Raw genomic sequence first — 16,324 nt, forward strand, 5'->3', positions numbered from 1 at the left:
GAACTCTATCTCTCCGACATTCCTCCATTTCTCTTTCTCTCTGACGTTCCTCCAACTCTCTCTTTTTCTGAAGTTCCTCTCTCGCTTTCTGACGTTCCTCTCTCGGCATTCTGTTGGTTGATCACATACTAACTAACCTCAGTACCTGTCAGACCCAGGGCCACCGCTTTTACCTTTCAACGCCTCAAATCTATGCATAGTGATCCGAAAGGCCAAGAGCAAAAATAAAAATACACATCTTACCCCGCAAATAGCCAAAAGTAACTCACCTAGTGGCTCAATCACACCAATAAATGATTTGATCCGACTGGAGGGAACCTCGTTTCGCACCCAGCCCACTTGAATCACTCTCAGGGTAAAGAAACCGAACCAGGTTTGACGAGAGTCAAACAATTAATGCAGTAAACAGTTAATGGAGTCGAATAATTAAAGGAAGCAAACAAGTAAAGGAAGCAAACAATTAAAGGGAGTCAGCAATTAATAGAATTAAACAATTAATGGAATCAAACATTTAATGGGAGTCAACAACTTATAGAATCAAACAATAAAAGGGGAGGGCAGCAATTAAAGGGATCAAACAGTAGAATCAAGCAATGAACAGATATTTCCTACAACAGTGGCCCTGGGGATGGTCCAGACAGGCTTCTTCACAGCGGCCGATGTCTTGCTACAGAGAGACACCGGGGCACAGACGGAGGGGATGAACTGACGGTCGTAGCAGCTGCGGTAGTGGTATGGGTGGTAGTGGTAGATGACCAGAGAATTGACAGTCGATAGGTGAAGGTCTGGGGACACAGCCCATGAGTCCCGAGCCTTGATGAGATCGCAGCCAGAATTTGACGAACAGCGGGGTAGCTAGATAGTGACTGTATGGCGGATGGGGTGAATCTGCCGGTGACACAGGTAGCAGCTGCCGTTCTCACTTCTGTCCAACCCCCAGTGTTGGTCGCACCAGCAAACGAGAGAGCAGCGGTAACGAGCAGGAAGATCGTTTCCACCCTTACAAGGTACAATCGATATATTTTATACGAGTAACTCAAGGCAGTTAGCACGAAATGGATAATGCAGTCAAGAAACTCCGTTGCCAGAAATGATTTGTTCACTCATAGTAGATGGAAGCTGAAAGGTCGTGAACAGTAAGCAAGTGTCTGTGGGCGACCTTCCACCTGCAAATGTTAACTGTATCTCTGCCTGCTGCTAGATGTACCATCATCAATTGTGAGACGAGAAACCAGCTGAACAACATAAAATAAAATATACAAGTTTGTGTGTGTGTGTATGTATGTGATAAGATCCACGAGAATATGCAATGAAAAAAATGTGAAATTATCTGAAAATGAAAACCAAAAGTTTTAAGTAATTAAGATAAGAAGTGAAGAAAATCTGTTTTGAGAAGTTTTGTTAATTGACGTTAAAAAGGTGATATTTTGAAACTAGTAATTTTGAAAATTGATGTTGAAGATTTATGAAGAGTCGGAAAAAAAAGAATTTTGATAAAAACTAAAGAGAAATAAAAATAAATCCATCTTCTATATACATTCGTTTGCGCAGAACTAGTAATTAAGCCTTTTGTTTTCATATGAATGATTTTATTATGAATATTTTTCAGTAACTTAATTTCTCATCGATTTTTAATTTTATTTTGAGTTTATACCTGATTGAACTGAATATTTATTAGAGTATTTTGGTTTACCATTATTAATTATTTTTATATTAGATTACTTTCATTACTGGCTTTTATACTGAATTTATCAATCATTTTAGTTCTCATGATTTTGTTTGATTCATATTTGACAATTTTTTATTATGTTTGTTTTCAAAAATTTCTAGCTTATTACCTTTAAAGACAAAAAGCAGTTTAATATTATAGTAGGTTTACTAGTTACCATCTCTTCCACACACTTCTGCAGAATCCCTGGCTGCTGAAGGACCTGTTCGGATCCTGCATTACTCTCCGTCACCTTCTATGGCCCTGCTAAGGCCTGAGCATAACTATTCTTCACTACTCCCTCTATCTATCAGCTACTTCCTCAGTCTTAGTGAGGATCTTTTTCCCAAATTGCTCTAGTTTGGCAACCAACAAGGATCCAGCAGCTTCATCTATTTTCGTCTCCAAGTTTCTCATTCCCTAATGATCTGCAATAGCCTCGTTAATTTGGTTATGAATTCAGGACAATATCAGCAACAGCCTTTTTGTTTTATTACATTCTGCAACGTCCTAAGCGTTGATGCGGTCAGACCCACACAATCCGTCCTAGACGTCGTCCTCTTGCAGTAACTGCAAGTCAGGAAACTACTTGGTGACCCTGGGGTTTTAGCCCTTGATTCACCACGTCTATACATGTCCTGTCACAACTGTCTTCTCCCTTTTACGTACTTACACCTGTGGAACACGCAGTGCTTGGCAGCTGAGGAAGGACAGGGTGGGATCTAAGGGGGGATGTCCAGACTCTGTAAGAATCTTCTTAGCCTTAAGCCTAGTTTAAGATGCAATATAAATTCTAACTCGGTTTAATTAAAACAATAATAATAATAATTAATATTGTTACTATGATAATTGCTTATGTGTCTTGGCCCTTTTAAAGCCCACGACTCAGATGCGTTCCCACAATAGGCCTCTTGTCTGGTGTGTTGGGAGGAGGGAGGGGAGGGCGATGATGCCAACCTTCATAATCTTTCACATTATTCTGACGAAGAAATTCACCCCTTGCTCTGATTATTTCCTTTATAATCACACCTACTAATTGTAATCTAAGTGAACTGAGATGTGTGAGTGATCATGCACTTGTGGCAGACTAGTATTATTTAAAAAAATCACTTGGATGTCCTGCCGGTCTTGACATTGCTAGCGCCTCGTTCGTCAAGTGTTGCCGTCCGAGACAGTTTGGCTTGTTTTAATGTGTGTGTTTCTTACTATTATTTACTCCTGTTTTCCTTTCTAGTTCTCCTCGGCGAGTTGTTGGTATCTTTATGTGCTGTAACTGTGTACAGTGTATCGCCCTGTGAATGGTGGATCGTACGCCTCCTAGTGTACCGAACGCTTAGTACACATTGTACATCTACACTGTTCCTAACAGGCACTCATGCTTATGGGACCCACTTTCACCTTTCAACCACAATAAAGATGTTACGTTATTAGTGGAACTCAATTATGGTCATTGAAAAACAAAAGCAAAGAGATAATAAATGACAATGGGAAAAATTATACGTTTTTAAACTGAAATATTAAACTTCACTTAAGTAAATAATTAAGCAACAGTGGAACAGGACAAGAAATACATTAAATCACGATTCCTTAACAATGGCACCCTAGCATATGAAGACAATTCAGATAATCCCGAGACTATTACGTCGATAATAAAATTGCACTGATTATATAGAAATACAATAGAATAAGTTAAAGGACTCCTCACTCATGCAGCACCTGGAGATATGTACAAATAATAATATTGCCTGAATTATATATAGTGGATGTCATGTTTTTGACCTGACGTCATGTTTTGTAAGGTCACCCTATGAACATAAGCCCCTCTCAGTCCTTGTAATTCAGTTTCCTTTGAAGATGTATTGAATAAAGGTGCTCCATTGTTTACCTTTTTCCTGTGTGATTTTATCAAAATTTATTTTATCCACGTTTCCATTGTGGATCTACATTATATATATATATATATATATATATATATATATATATATATATATATATATATATATATATATATATATATATATATATATATATATATATATATATATAGGGTGACTACAAACGATCTTCCTCATTTGAAATACTCTAACAATGGTAGAGCAAAACTTACATACAGAATTACAAAGCAATGTCTAAAGTTTTGGGGGGCAATCTATGATATGTCAACATGTGCCACCCTCTGTGGCTCTGAATAAACAATCGCCTAACCGTCGGATGGGGCGTAGGGTCCATTAATTGGCCACCTCGTACACCTGACCCGACTCCCTTTGGGACTATGTTAAATGTGAATTGTTTGTTCCACCAATGCCAACATCTTTGAAGCGGTTGAAGAGCAGAATCCAAAATGCTGTTCTTAAAGTTAATGTCGATATGATAGAAAATGTATTGAGAGAAACTGTATATATTTTCAGTGTTTGCAGAGCCACAAAAGGTGCATGCATTGAAATATCGTAGACTGAAGAAAAAATTTAGACATTCTATTGAAGTTATGCATGGCAATTTTTGCTAAACAATTCCGTGCCATCTCCACTGATATTATTCCACGTTTTTAAGAGGCTGATTTTATCACCCATTATAATCAGACATCCATTAAAGTTCAGTGCATTTTGCTTTCTTTAAATTCGTTATCCACAACTATCATTTTGTGCATAAACCTGTAATATTACTAAGTCCAAGGGTTAAGCAATAAACTTTATTAACAAGATCCCAATATAGTTGATAAGAATACCAACATCTCCCTCTTGCTTTTCACTGCCTGGATATATGAAGTAAAATTCTTCACCATTCACGTCATCACCCACACTTACACACACAATTAATGTCATCACCCATACACAGACGCACCATAAACGTCAGCACCCACACACAGACACACCATTAACGTCAGCAGGATCATGATAGTGTGAACTGCCCCAAACCCAAGGAATACAAGATCTGTTCCAAATGTACCTCTACGGAACTTACCTGAACCGAATGTAAGGCACCACTAAACTGCCATAACTGTGATGGGTCTCACAGCACTCTGTCCATGCACTGTCCCAAAAGAAAGGAAAAAATCAAGGAAACACAGCAAATAGCCACATATACATCAGTATCACCATACAAGGCTGTGCTGCCGATAGGGACCCCGACTCCTGCAGTCACTGCACGTGTTACGTTTTAAGTGCAGGAAAGTGGCTTTCTTACCGTAGAACTCGGATACCTTCACACTTGTTACTCACCCAAGAGATTATGGTGTATCACTACGTAGAATTTTGCTCTGCTTCCGGCACTCAATGCGTTATGTACTTGATAAATGATGATTTAGTGAATTCCACTAACTTCCAACATCCATCTAAGTTATTGGTTATACTTTGTCATAACCAATGAGTCATTACCCTTGGTAATAATGATAATAGAGGGATCACAGATACGGGCAGATGATTGCACTTACGTTTATTTGGCACAATTCCATACACTGGACTTATAATTTGCATGGATAGGTCAGTCACTCACATTCACGCCACAGTACCGTAAGTTATAAGGGAGAGTTTGTCAACCTGGTGAATTAATCGTTTAGATCTATTAGGCCGGCCTGGAGTGCTCTTGTAGCAAACAGGCCCTCACCATTGATCACTTCCTTTACAGGATGTGTTAACTTGTCGCTGGACTTAACAAAAAAATCTCGGGGATTTGCACACACAGACCCGTAGCACTGGTAGGACTGTATGGCCCCTAATCTTAAGTCCGCGGAGCAGGAGGTTCTTCTCTAACCCAAGGTCTAAAGCCCACTGGCTAAATTGGTTTTTTTGAGGCGTGAAGTGATGAACAGTACACCACTGTCTCACTGGCCTGCCCCCCCCCCCCTTACATGTCCCAGTCATGGCTGGCCGGTTACCTTATCTCTACAGTAAACAAACATTTGGGATGGGTTGTGCGGGAGGCCCAACGCAACCCATGACAGCACGGTCATACAGAGGTGCAGTGATGGTAGGGACCCCGACTTCTGCAGTCACTATGGTCCCTGCAGCCACTACAGACTCTACAGTCTTGTTGAATACCAGAGACAGATACCTCCATGACCGCGACATACTAGCCAACATGATTGTCAAACACGCCCATGAGGAGGATGTTCGGCACCCAGGCTGCTTTCAAACAATACTCGAAAAATGCTTACGCCACCATAATCTACCCATCCCAAAACTGTTCAGGGCAACATCCTCAGCCTCGGAGGAGACAACAGTAGCCTTTGGTAGGGGTGCACAAGTACCCACATCGGAGATAGCACTTGTCCCCCAATCTCCAACATTCACAGACGAGACAACAGTGACCTCTGGTGTGGATGCACAAGTACCCACATCGGAGATAACACTTGTCCCCCAATCTCCAACATTCACAGACGAGACAACAGTTGTCACTGGTGTGGGTGCACAAGTACCACATCGGAGATAACACTTGTCCCCCAATCTCCAACATTCACAGACGAGACATCAGTGACCTCTGGTGTGGATGCACACGTACCTACACCGGAAATAACACTTGTCCCCCAATCTCCAACATTCACAGACGAGACAACAGTTGTCACTGGTGTGGGTGCACAAGTACCACATCGGAGATTACAATTGTCCCCCAATCTCCAACATCCACAGACGAGACAACAGTGGCCTCTGGTGTGGATGCACACGTACCTACACCGGAGATGACACCTGTCTCTCGGACTCCAAGCGATCTATCAGGAAAAGTCCTGAATCTAAGCATCTACGTACCAGACCACATAAACGAGGACTGTACACGTGATGAAGTCGCTAAAGGAGTACTGGAGGGCAAGATGAAATGGAAGTACGACCACCCCAGTTCCGAGGAGTACATCCACGAAGCAATTAAACAAAAACGGGTCGATTTAACAGACTGCATCCACAAGACACCCGATGGGGTGATAAAAAAAATGAGGAATGGACGCACAGTGAACAAACCACGAACCCGAGGTATCCCCCCAAAACCAAATACAGATACAATGGGCTCGCTTCTTAAGGCAGTGAAAATAATGCAACATAAAGTCCTCCACTGGAGAACTCATAAATTCAGTATGTCCAGTAGGGGGCAGGGAAAACACACTTTTATTTGAGTTGCAGGCTGCACTTTTCAGGCATCGTTTGTACGGCTGTAACAAACACCTGTGCAAAATTTCATGCCATTTCATGCATACTTACCCTGCCGCATCGCGAACGACTTTTTGTCAACTTTTAGTGTATACCAAAAATTAGGTGTCATTTAATGTTTTCCAGGATAATGATAAATTTTACATGGGTGACATCGATTTAATTCACATGTTATTTTACAGGTACACCGTATAGAAAATCATTACAAGTTCATATTGAAATTCTTTTTTGTGCGGAACCTTGGCATCATTTTCCTAGACAATAATCTTTGCCTAATATATCCATCTCTCGATTCGTATCCCGTCACTTCAGTGCAAGCTTCAGTCATCACTTTTATGCCTCTCTCGACCGCCTGAGTGCTGTTTGGCCACTTGGGCACCACTAATGGTGTCTCAAGAATGTCATTAACCTGTAGATTTGACAGAGAAGCAATGTAAGGAGGCTCAGTCTTGAGTTCATTCCTCCAGTTAATCATGGAATGATAGTTTTTTGCTTGCCACTTTAGTTTCGGAGTCACCACCTTTCTCATGTTGACTACAGGAGGCACATCCTCATTCCCATCTCCATCTTTACCCTCCTCATCAGTATAGTTTAACAAATTCTCGTCAACAGCAGCATCAGAATCTTCCTCCTCCTCTTCAGATCTGCCAGTGCATTCTTCCTTTTGCTGATTCTCCTCTCTAATTTTTCTTATCATTGAGACAGCTTTTTCTCTAACAGTCATGTCCTCATCTGCACACATACCAAGAAGAAGTTGATCTGTAAGGGCGAAGTATGCATTTCTCTGGACAGCCTTCTTCACTATCGTCTCCTCCTCAATATTCATGTGTTTCATATATAGCAGGGACTGGAATACGTTTCTTGAGCCGTGTGTTACGTAAGGGTGTATCTTGATGTAAAACCACATTGGAGCACTGAACTTTATTATTGTAATGACAATTATTTTCAACTCATGGCTGGGTCTTGATGTTGCTACATACAGCCTGAGGATTCTACTCCATAAGGTGTTCCACCTTGACACACAGGGAGGACCTGGCTCAATAGCAGCCAAGTCATCTTCAACAACACCTGTGATAACTCCTTTACAAATCCTATACAGGTTTTTCTGATCCCAGGACAGATCTTTCTCCACTTCATCATTAAACACAGGGAAATCAGGGAAACTGACTGGCTGGAAGGCAACAACTGGAAGCTCAGACAAAGACTCCTTGATCTGCTTTCCAATGGGACCACGCCAATGCTCAGGACCACTTGGTTTACCATCAAAGTGATAAAAAACTGCGCGGAAAGGCAGCTCATTTCCGTGAAGCTGACATATGAAATAATGGAGCGGGTGACCAAGTAACATTTCAAGATGATAAATGACTCCATTTTCTGATCCTACATTTATATTGGTTCCATCACAACCAACACACACAATGGGCTGCTGGGTTAGATTTTTCTCCACCAGAAACTCGTGAATAGTTTTGGCAATCTGCTTTCCGTGTCCAGTCTTGGGAGTCACATGTGTGAGATATTCATTGCCAGGCTCAACCATGATGACATAATGATCTTTCAAATTATCTAAACTAGCCATCTCAATTTCTTGCCTCTTAAATCGGTATTTTTGTCTCGCATCCCGCAGCTTATGTGGTCCAATAACCTGACTCTTGTCATCCTTTGTGATAATGCCATAGTCAGTTAAGGTGGCAGTAGCAATGGCAGCTCCAGCACAATCACTAATCAAGTATCGGTCACAAGCGGCAGCCAGTGTAGGGAGTCTTGTCCGGTTCTGTGAACTGGTGTCTGTCAGAGGTAAATTTAAAAATTTCAGTAGAAAATGCAGCAGACTAAACCTCGACATATCAGCTTCAAATTTGGCATGGAGTCTTAGATATGTATAAGGAACAATGCCTGAAGAGTGCAGCTTTGAGCAAAATTTCACTGCCCCCTAATGTCCAGCCAATACAACCAAGTGGACGCAGATATTATACTCATAAACTCACACGGCCAAAAGGCGGCTGAGGAACTGAAAATATTTGGTTACATGATCCATAAATCCAATTTATCAGAGGAGCCAAATGACGGGGTGGCCATCGCCGTAAAAAGAGATGTCCACCACAGAATCATAGACGACTTCACCTCCGAAACTCTCGCTGTTCAAATCAACTTGACCACATAATAGCCACAACCTACCTCCCACCACGCAGGGACTACCTGTCATACGGGGACTTCCACAGATTCCTATCATATCACCACCCAACCTACATCATTGGAGACATGAATGCCAGACATCCTCTACTAGATGGTAAGAGGACAACTAACATTGTTGGAAGAAGCCTCGTTGGCTTCATAACAAACAAAAAAGCCCAACTAATAGACCCAGACTTCCCCACGTTCTACAGAAGGAACTCGGCCACTACTCCAGATATAGCAAAAACAAACGGCAGATGCTTCCACAACTATCTCTTTGAACAAGGCCCTGTAACCTCTAGCGACCACCTACCTATAATCATGACCATCTCAGCAACACCAATAACTATACCAGCTCCACCACGGAGAATCGCCAAGCAGACCGACTGGGCCTTATTCAACGAAAAAGCTACAGCCGAACTTGAGGTCAAGGGCATGACAATCCTGCAGACCATAGACAGTCAACCGGTGAACATAATAGACGAAGAAATCAACACATGGTGTGAAGCCATAGGAACAGCCTACCAGGAGGCCACGCCTCTCAAACGCAACAGAACTCTCCCACACCCACAACAGACTCCAGAACTCATAGCCCTCACAAACCAGTTCCAACTGCTACAACAGAGAGCCGAGACCCATGGTTGGGACATCGTAAACTACAATGCATACAGAAGAATCCGGGAGGAAATAAAAACAAGATCTCTGGAACAAAGCAACCTTAAATGGGCCGAAATAGTTGAACAACTCTCACATACGTACAACGATCCAGGAGAGTTCTGGCGTCGAGTTAAGACATTGAAAGGTTGCAGCCATAACGAGTCATCATACATAACTGACCACGCAGGAAGTAAAATATATGACGACCAAGACAGAGAACCCATATTCAGGGACATATGGAGGAACATCTTCCGAATCACAAATGAAGAGAATAGGGGATTCGATGGTACCCACGAGGAGCTCCTCCTTGATGAACTCCGGGGCCAGACACACCGCACTCAGCCTTCCCCTGAAATCATATGGGAGGATCTGAGAGCGGACAGCCCATTGTCCAAACCAATCACCTCGGAAGAACTCAACAGAGCCATCTCCAATACCAAAAATAAAGCCCCTGGTTATTCAGGCATCACCAAGGAGATCCTCAGCCACATAAACAACCCGGCCATGGAGAGACTGAGAACCACAATGAACGCTTGCCTGGCCTCGGGCTACTTCCCAACTAAATTCAAAGAAGCCATAATTACCCTAACACCAAAACAAGGAAAGATCCCCGCCGTCCCACTAAACTACAGACCGATCTCCCTCCTCGAAGTACCTGAAAAAAATCCTAGAACAAATCATCAATAACCGTCTGAGAAATCACCTGGAAACAACAAACAGATTCAACTGCAGACAATTCGGGTTCAGGAAAGGGAAGTCCACCACAACAGCGATAGCCCTGGCATGCGAAAACATAGCCAGAGCCAAGTGGTAGACAATATAATCTAACTCTCCGGGATGTAGCGAAGGCATTTGACAAAGTCTGGCACGACGGTCTAAAATATAAGATCCTCCAACTCGGACTTCCCACCAACATTGAAAAGTTGCTTTGCAACTTTCTTGACGGCAGAAATGCTAGACTGAGGGTAGGACAATACACAGGAGAGACCTTCCCACTCATGAGTGGAGTCCCTCAGGGAAGCATCCTCTCCCCCACCCTATATATTATCTACACAAGTGACACCCCGGCTCCCACTAGAATAGGTAACGAAGATATTATGTATGCAGACGACATCACTCAAATAACAACACATCAAGGAAAATCGCGAACGTTACACGCCGAAAACACCAGGCGGGAATTAGAAAGGGTAAATAACTACGAAAAACAATGGAAAATCCAAACCAGTCTCCCGAAATTCACAGTGATACCCTTATGCAAAAGGAAAACCCATCCATTAGTAACCAATAATACCCAGATAGAATACAAAAGCAGAGGCACCCTCCTGGGCCTACATATATCCACGACAGGTTACTCCCATCATGTCCACAGTAGGAAGGAAAAAGCAAGAAGAGAGCTGAGAAAACTATACAGCTTTAAAGCGCTTCCTGAGAAAATAAAACTCCGCCTGGTGACATCATTTATCACACCGATATTAACTTACCCAGCAATACCTCTTCATACTATGAGCACCACTCAAATATTAAAATTACAGGTGGTCCAAAATGAAGCCCTAAGAATCGTCACAGGTGAAAGATACCCCTTCACCAGAACCACAGCCGAGATACATAAGAGACCTGAGAATGAAACCCATCAACCAGCAGCTGCACACCCTGGCCAGCAGAATCTGGCAAAAGATAGAACGATCAGAGCAAGAACTCCTTCAAAGACTCCCACCAGGTCACGACAACAACCATACATGGTTCCCAAAAATCTACGAAATCTCAAAAGGTCCATTACCACCCCCGATCTACATGGCCAGGCAATAGACAGCCTCCCAAGACCAACATCCGCCAGTCGGGTTGGCGGAATATGAAATAAGGCCCTTAAAACACCCATAAATGGGACAGGGTAGGCTGTCTAGTGCCTGTACCGGCAGACAATAACTAACCCATGACACAACCCAAACACACTATTAGCTTAGCTAGGCGGTCAGCTCGCCCTCTCTTACCTCCTCCTGAATTTCTTCAATTTCCGAACTATAACTTCCTTCCCCCACCTCTAATCTTTCTTCATTCTTTCTTTCCCTTAAAAAAAAAAAAAAAAAAAGTCAGCACCCACACACAGACACACCATTAATGTCATCACCCCCACACAGACGCATCATAAACGTCAGCACCCACACACAGTCACACCATTAATGTTATCACCCACACACACACACACACACCATTAACGCCAGCACCCACACACAGACACACCATTAATGTCATCACCCACACACAGACACATCATTAACGTCAGCACCCACACACCCACACACAGACACACCATTAACGTCATCACCCACACACAGACACACCATTAACGTCATCACCCACACACAGACACACCATTAATGTCATCACCCACTCACAGACATACCATTAACCCCATCACCCACACACCATTAATGTCAGCACCCACACACAGACACACCATTAATGTCATCACCCACGCACAGACGCACTATTATTGTCAGCACCCACACACAGACACACCATTAATGTCAGCACCCACAAACACACATACGATTAATGTCAGCACCCACACACAGACACACCATTAATGTCAGCACCCACACACAGACACACCATTAATGTCAGCACCCACACACACACGATTAATGTCAGCACCCAGACACAGACATACCATTAATATCTACACAGTAATACACTATTTATGTTTGCACACAAAAGCGACACTTGGACACATTATTAACGTCTGTATACTTACAGACATTATTAACTTTTTTTCACACACACACACACACACACGCGCGCGCCCTTTCAGATGCAGCATTTTGCAAATTTTCGCCCCTTAATTATCACTGATAATTATTTAGTTAAATCATACTGACATGTTCACATTTTTTATTTTCTTCACAGTGGGATCCGTGAGTATATGCTCCATGAAACGAAGTACTGATTCCATTTTTGAGGAGCCAACGGGCATAGCCTTCCCGAAAAACTCACCTATAAAACCGATTTTCGACAATCTGTAAGTTGCCTTTATAATCCACCTTGTTACGCAGTCTAAGATACACTGACACATCTTCCATCTTCACAGCTGATGTTTATACTGTATGTGCAGTTTCGTTCGACCTGATATTGTTTTCTCCAATTCAATGAAATTCACATTAATTATTAATTCTTTAAATTTATATGCTCATAAGTTTCAATTTCTACGCTCACAATTATCTTCATAAAAGTAAGTCCTTATAAACACCCGGAGCTCCTAAACTGATGGAGAAAGTCTCTGAACTGTTGGAATGAGTCTCCAAGTTGCTGGAACAAGACTGTGCAATAAGAATCCGAATGGTCAATATTGCACACAGATAGAGTAATATATTACTAGAAGAAACGTATGAACTACCAGTGGTAATGTTACTGTTATTCTCTGTCTATCTGTAAGTCTTCAGTCTATAATCAGGGCAACACCAGGGATATCGTGCCAAGGACAAGTCACTTCTAGTAATTGATGTAGTTGTATAAATCAGGCAAGTAATTCTTCTTGAATTAAAAGAGTATTATTTCAGAATACTTAACAGTGGTTGTTGTTGTAATATTATATATCTCGCTTCAACAAGATGATCTTTTAGCGTGCAGCAAGGTTGGTAATAACAAGTCGATCAACATTAAGAATTATGAAAGATAAAAACTGCGTTAAACACAGTATAGATATAATAATGAAATGCAAATCTCTAGTTCACACAATGTGCTCCTAGTAAATACGCCTAATTCTAAAAAAATACATCTTAAACAAAATAAACAAATATTTTCAGCAAATGTAATAAGATATGACAATGTTTCTATTTAATAAATCTGATGATTAACAATATTCATTATCAGCGTAATTATTTCACTAGAATTATTACATAGCACATTTAGAATAAGCAGGGATACTGTCTATACATCTGACACTTTATTGGCAAACTTCTGTATAAAATTCGACACCTGTGTTGAGTAATTTTCTTTGAAAGATTTTTCCCGAGTTTTCAAGCTGCTGCAGTGAGTCCTTAAGCTGCTGGAAAGAATCTCTTACCTGTTGAAATGATTTTTTGAACTGCTAGAACAAGTCTCTGAACTACTTTGAAAGAGTCTCCAAACAGTTTTAACTAATTTCCGAACTACTGGAACGAGTTTCTGAACTGATATATGAAATCTACTTACTACTTTTCTACCCATAAATAGCATTATAGTATCTCATTGGGGTTTGATGCAGTTTCGAACCACAGTGTAGAAGATTTTTTCTTTGTGGTTTTACACAAAATTTCCCTGAACTTTCACTAATAAAAGCATACATATCTCTCACCACACTATATACAATTGAAGAAAATTGCTTTTGTTTTTGTTTTTCTAGTTTCTAGGCAACTAAATTTATTTGCAAATTTCCCAGACACCTATTTTTCCCATTCCTCTATCTTATCACGTGGAAATAGGTCTCAGCGTGGAGTAGATACATAAAATATATGAATAAGTACTTGGGCTCAGACAAAGGAGTGTTAGTTACAAGACTAGCGAGGTTATCCTAAAACTATATCTTGCATATGTGAGACCTCACTTGGATTACGCAGTTCAGCTCTGGTCACCGTACTACAGAAAGGATATAGAATCCCTAGAATCCATTCAGAGGAGGATGACAAGATTAATCCCGGGTATTAGGAAACTTGAGTGCAGAGACAGATTTAAGCATCGTAATTTGCACTCCCCAAGTGAGACGTAGAGTGAGGGCGATATGATCGAGGTGTATAAATGGAAGTCAGGGTTAAAAAAGGTGATATAAGAAAGGTACTCAAACTATCCAACCAAAACCGAACTCGTAGCAACGGTTTTAAACGGGACAAATTTTGATTTAGGCGAGAGATAGGCAAACATTGGTTTGGAAATAATGTAGAGTAGTAGATGAGTAGAGCTGGTTACCGAACTTAATTATTACTCGAACACGCTGGGAAGCTTCAAATAAAAGATGGACAGTTATATGAGCGATAAGGGTTGGGTGTAAACGGGGCTGCCTAGTATAAGCCAATAGGCCAGCTGTAGTTTACTCCATTCTTAATGTTCGGTGGATTTGGCATCCTGTGTACCGCCGGCAAGGCCGTAGGATCGCAAAACTCGTCTTGCCTGCGGTGCCCACCGTTTCTGTGTGGATATCGGTCACACCAGAATAACCCGTTATAGTACATCCTTCATTCCCCACACAGCCAAACTGTGGAATGCTCTGCCTTTTTTTGTGTTTCCATATTCTTACAATCTGTCCCACTTCAAAAAGCTGGTTTTCCGGCAACGTCGTGGTGTAGAGTAGTATAGTCTTTTTCTCTTCTAATTTCTAATTTCTTTTTGCTCTCATTTTTTCGCCCCGCAGTCCCTGTTGTGGGTCGATGACCTGTGCTCGGGCGGGCTATTCCCTGTAAAAAATAAGAAAACAAATTTTACATTATTTTACATAATAGATTAGATCATTAATCGATACTCATGACATAGTGGTGGTCAGGGATGCTCTTTACAAGATTTCTGCCAACATTGATGAAATAATCGTTGAAGTGGTTGGTAATGAGGGGGGGGTGGTTCAGTTACAACTGTACCATTTATCATAAAAGCTGAGTGGCGAGCCGTACGTTGAGTGTTCCTGTTCTGAATAGATCGATGATACTCCAGGTTTTTTAATTGTTGCCCGATGCTGACTGTAGCTTATTTGTATAATAGTTACGTCTGGCATTATTTAAATTGTAATAATTTCATATTTAAATCTATATATTTTTAAAATTTCTAATGACCCTCTCTTTAACATAAAAACAGAAGGGCTTCTGTCCTTTTTGCACTTATACTGAGGGGCTTTTGTCCGTGCCTCCGGGAAACCAGAGACCGTAAAAACGACTCGGAAATCTCTGTGTTGATTTTAGAGATGATCGCAAGACATTGAAGGAAATGCTCAGAGGCATTGGGCGTAATATACGCTTATGATATGACTACAGTCCAGTATAACCTACACTTTATATGGTCCATACATCGTCTTAATAAGAGATATTGTTAAAGAGGATTTATAAGAAATTGATAAAAACTCCAAGTAGATTTTGTCTTATTTTTTTAACATGAGATAAATGTTGATGCTTATATAGTTTTTATTTATTCTTTATCATATAAATTACATTTCATAATGTTCGCTATTATAAACTTTAAATGGATTTTGTTTAATTTTTTACTATGAGGTGATTTTGTCCGTTGTGGGTTTTGTCCCGTAGGATGGGGTTTATATCCGGTGGGTTTTTTGTCCGCAGGGATTTTGTCCGGTGGGGATTTTGTCATAGACCCAAACAGGACTACCCAGTATGGGTCAATAGGCCCGCTACAGTTTCCTCCATTCCTATGTGCCAGACTTGTGGAAACAGGCAAATGTAGTACCCATATTCAAAAAGGGAGACAGAGCATCAGCGTCAAATTACCGGCCGATCAGTTTGACGTCAGTAGTGGGGAAATTTCTTGAATCAATTATAGCAGATAGCATCCGATAGCATCTAGAGAAAAGCAAATTAATCTACGACTCGCAACATGGGTTTACAAAGGGAAAATCTTGTCTAACAAATCTGCTGACTTTTTTAGGCAAGTCTTCGAGGTAGTAGATAATGTCGAAAATTAC

At 41.3% G+C, this 16,324-nt stretch overlaps 1 protein-coding gene across 1 annotated transcript in view; it reads left to right on the forward strand.

Annotated features, from left to right (window-relative positions):
* Nucleotides 1–12,804, forward strand: part of LOC121867942 — a gene marked incomplete in the record, with an annotated part of 131,887 nt that extends 119,083 nt beyond the window's left edge. The window contains 1 exon segment of the mRNA XM_042368090.1: nt 12,577–12,804. Within this exon segment, the coding sequence (XP_042224024.1) occupies nt 12,577–12,692 (116 nt within the window).
* Between the last annotated feature and the right edge of the window lie 3,520 nt (nt 12,805–16,324).

The sequence above is a fragment of the Homarus americanus genome, unplaced genomic scaffold, assembly GCF_018991925.1.
Source record: "Homarus americanus isolate GMGI-L3 unplaced genomic scaffold, GMGI_Hamer_2.0 scaffold37032, whole genome shotgun sequence".
NCBI classification, from domain to species: domain Eukaryota; kingdom Metazoa; phylum Arthropoda; class Malacostraca; order Decapoda; family Nephropidae; genus Homarus; species Homarus americanus.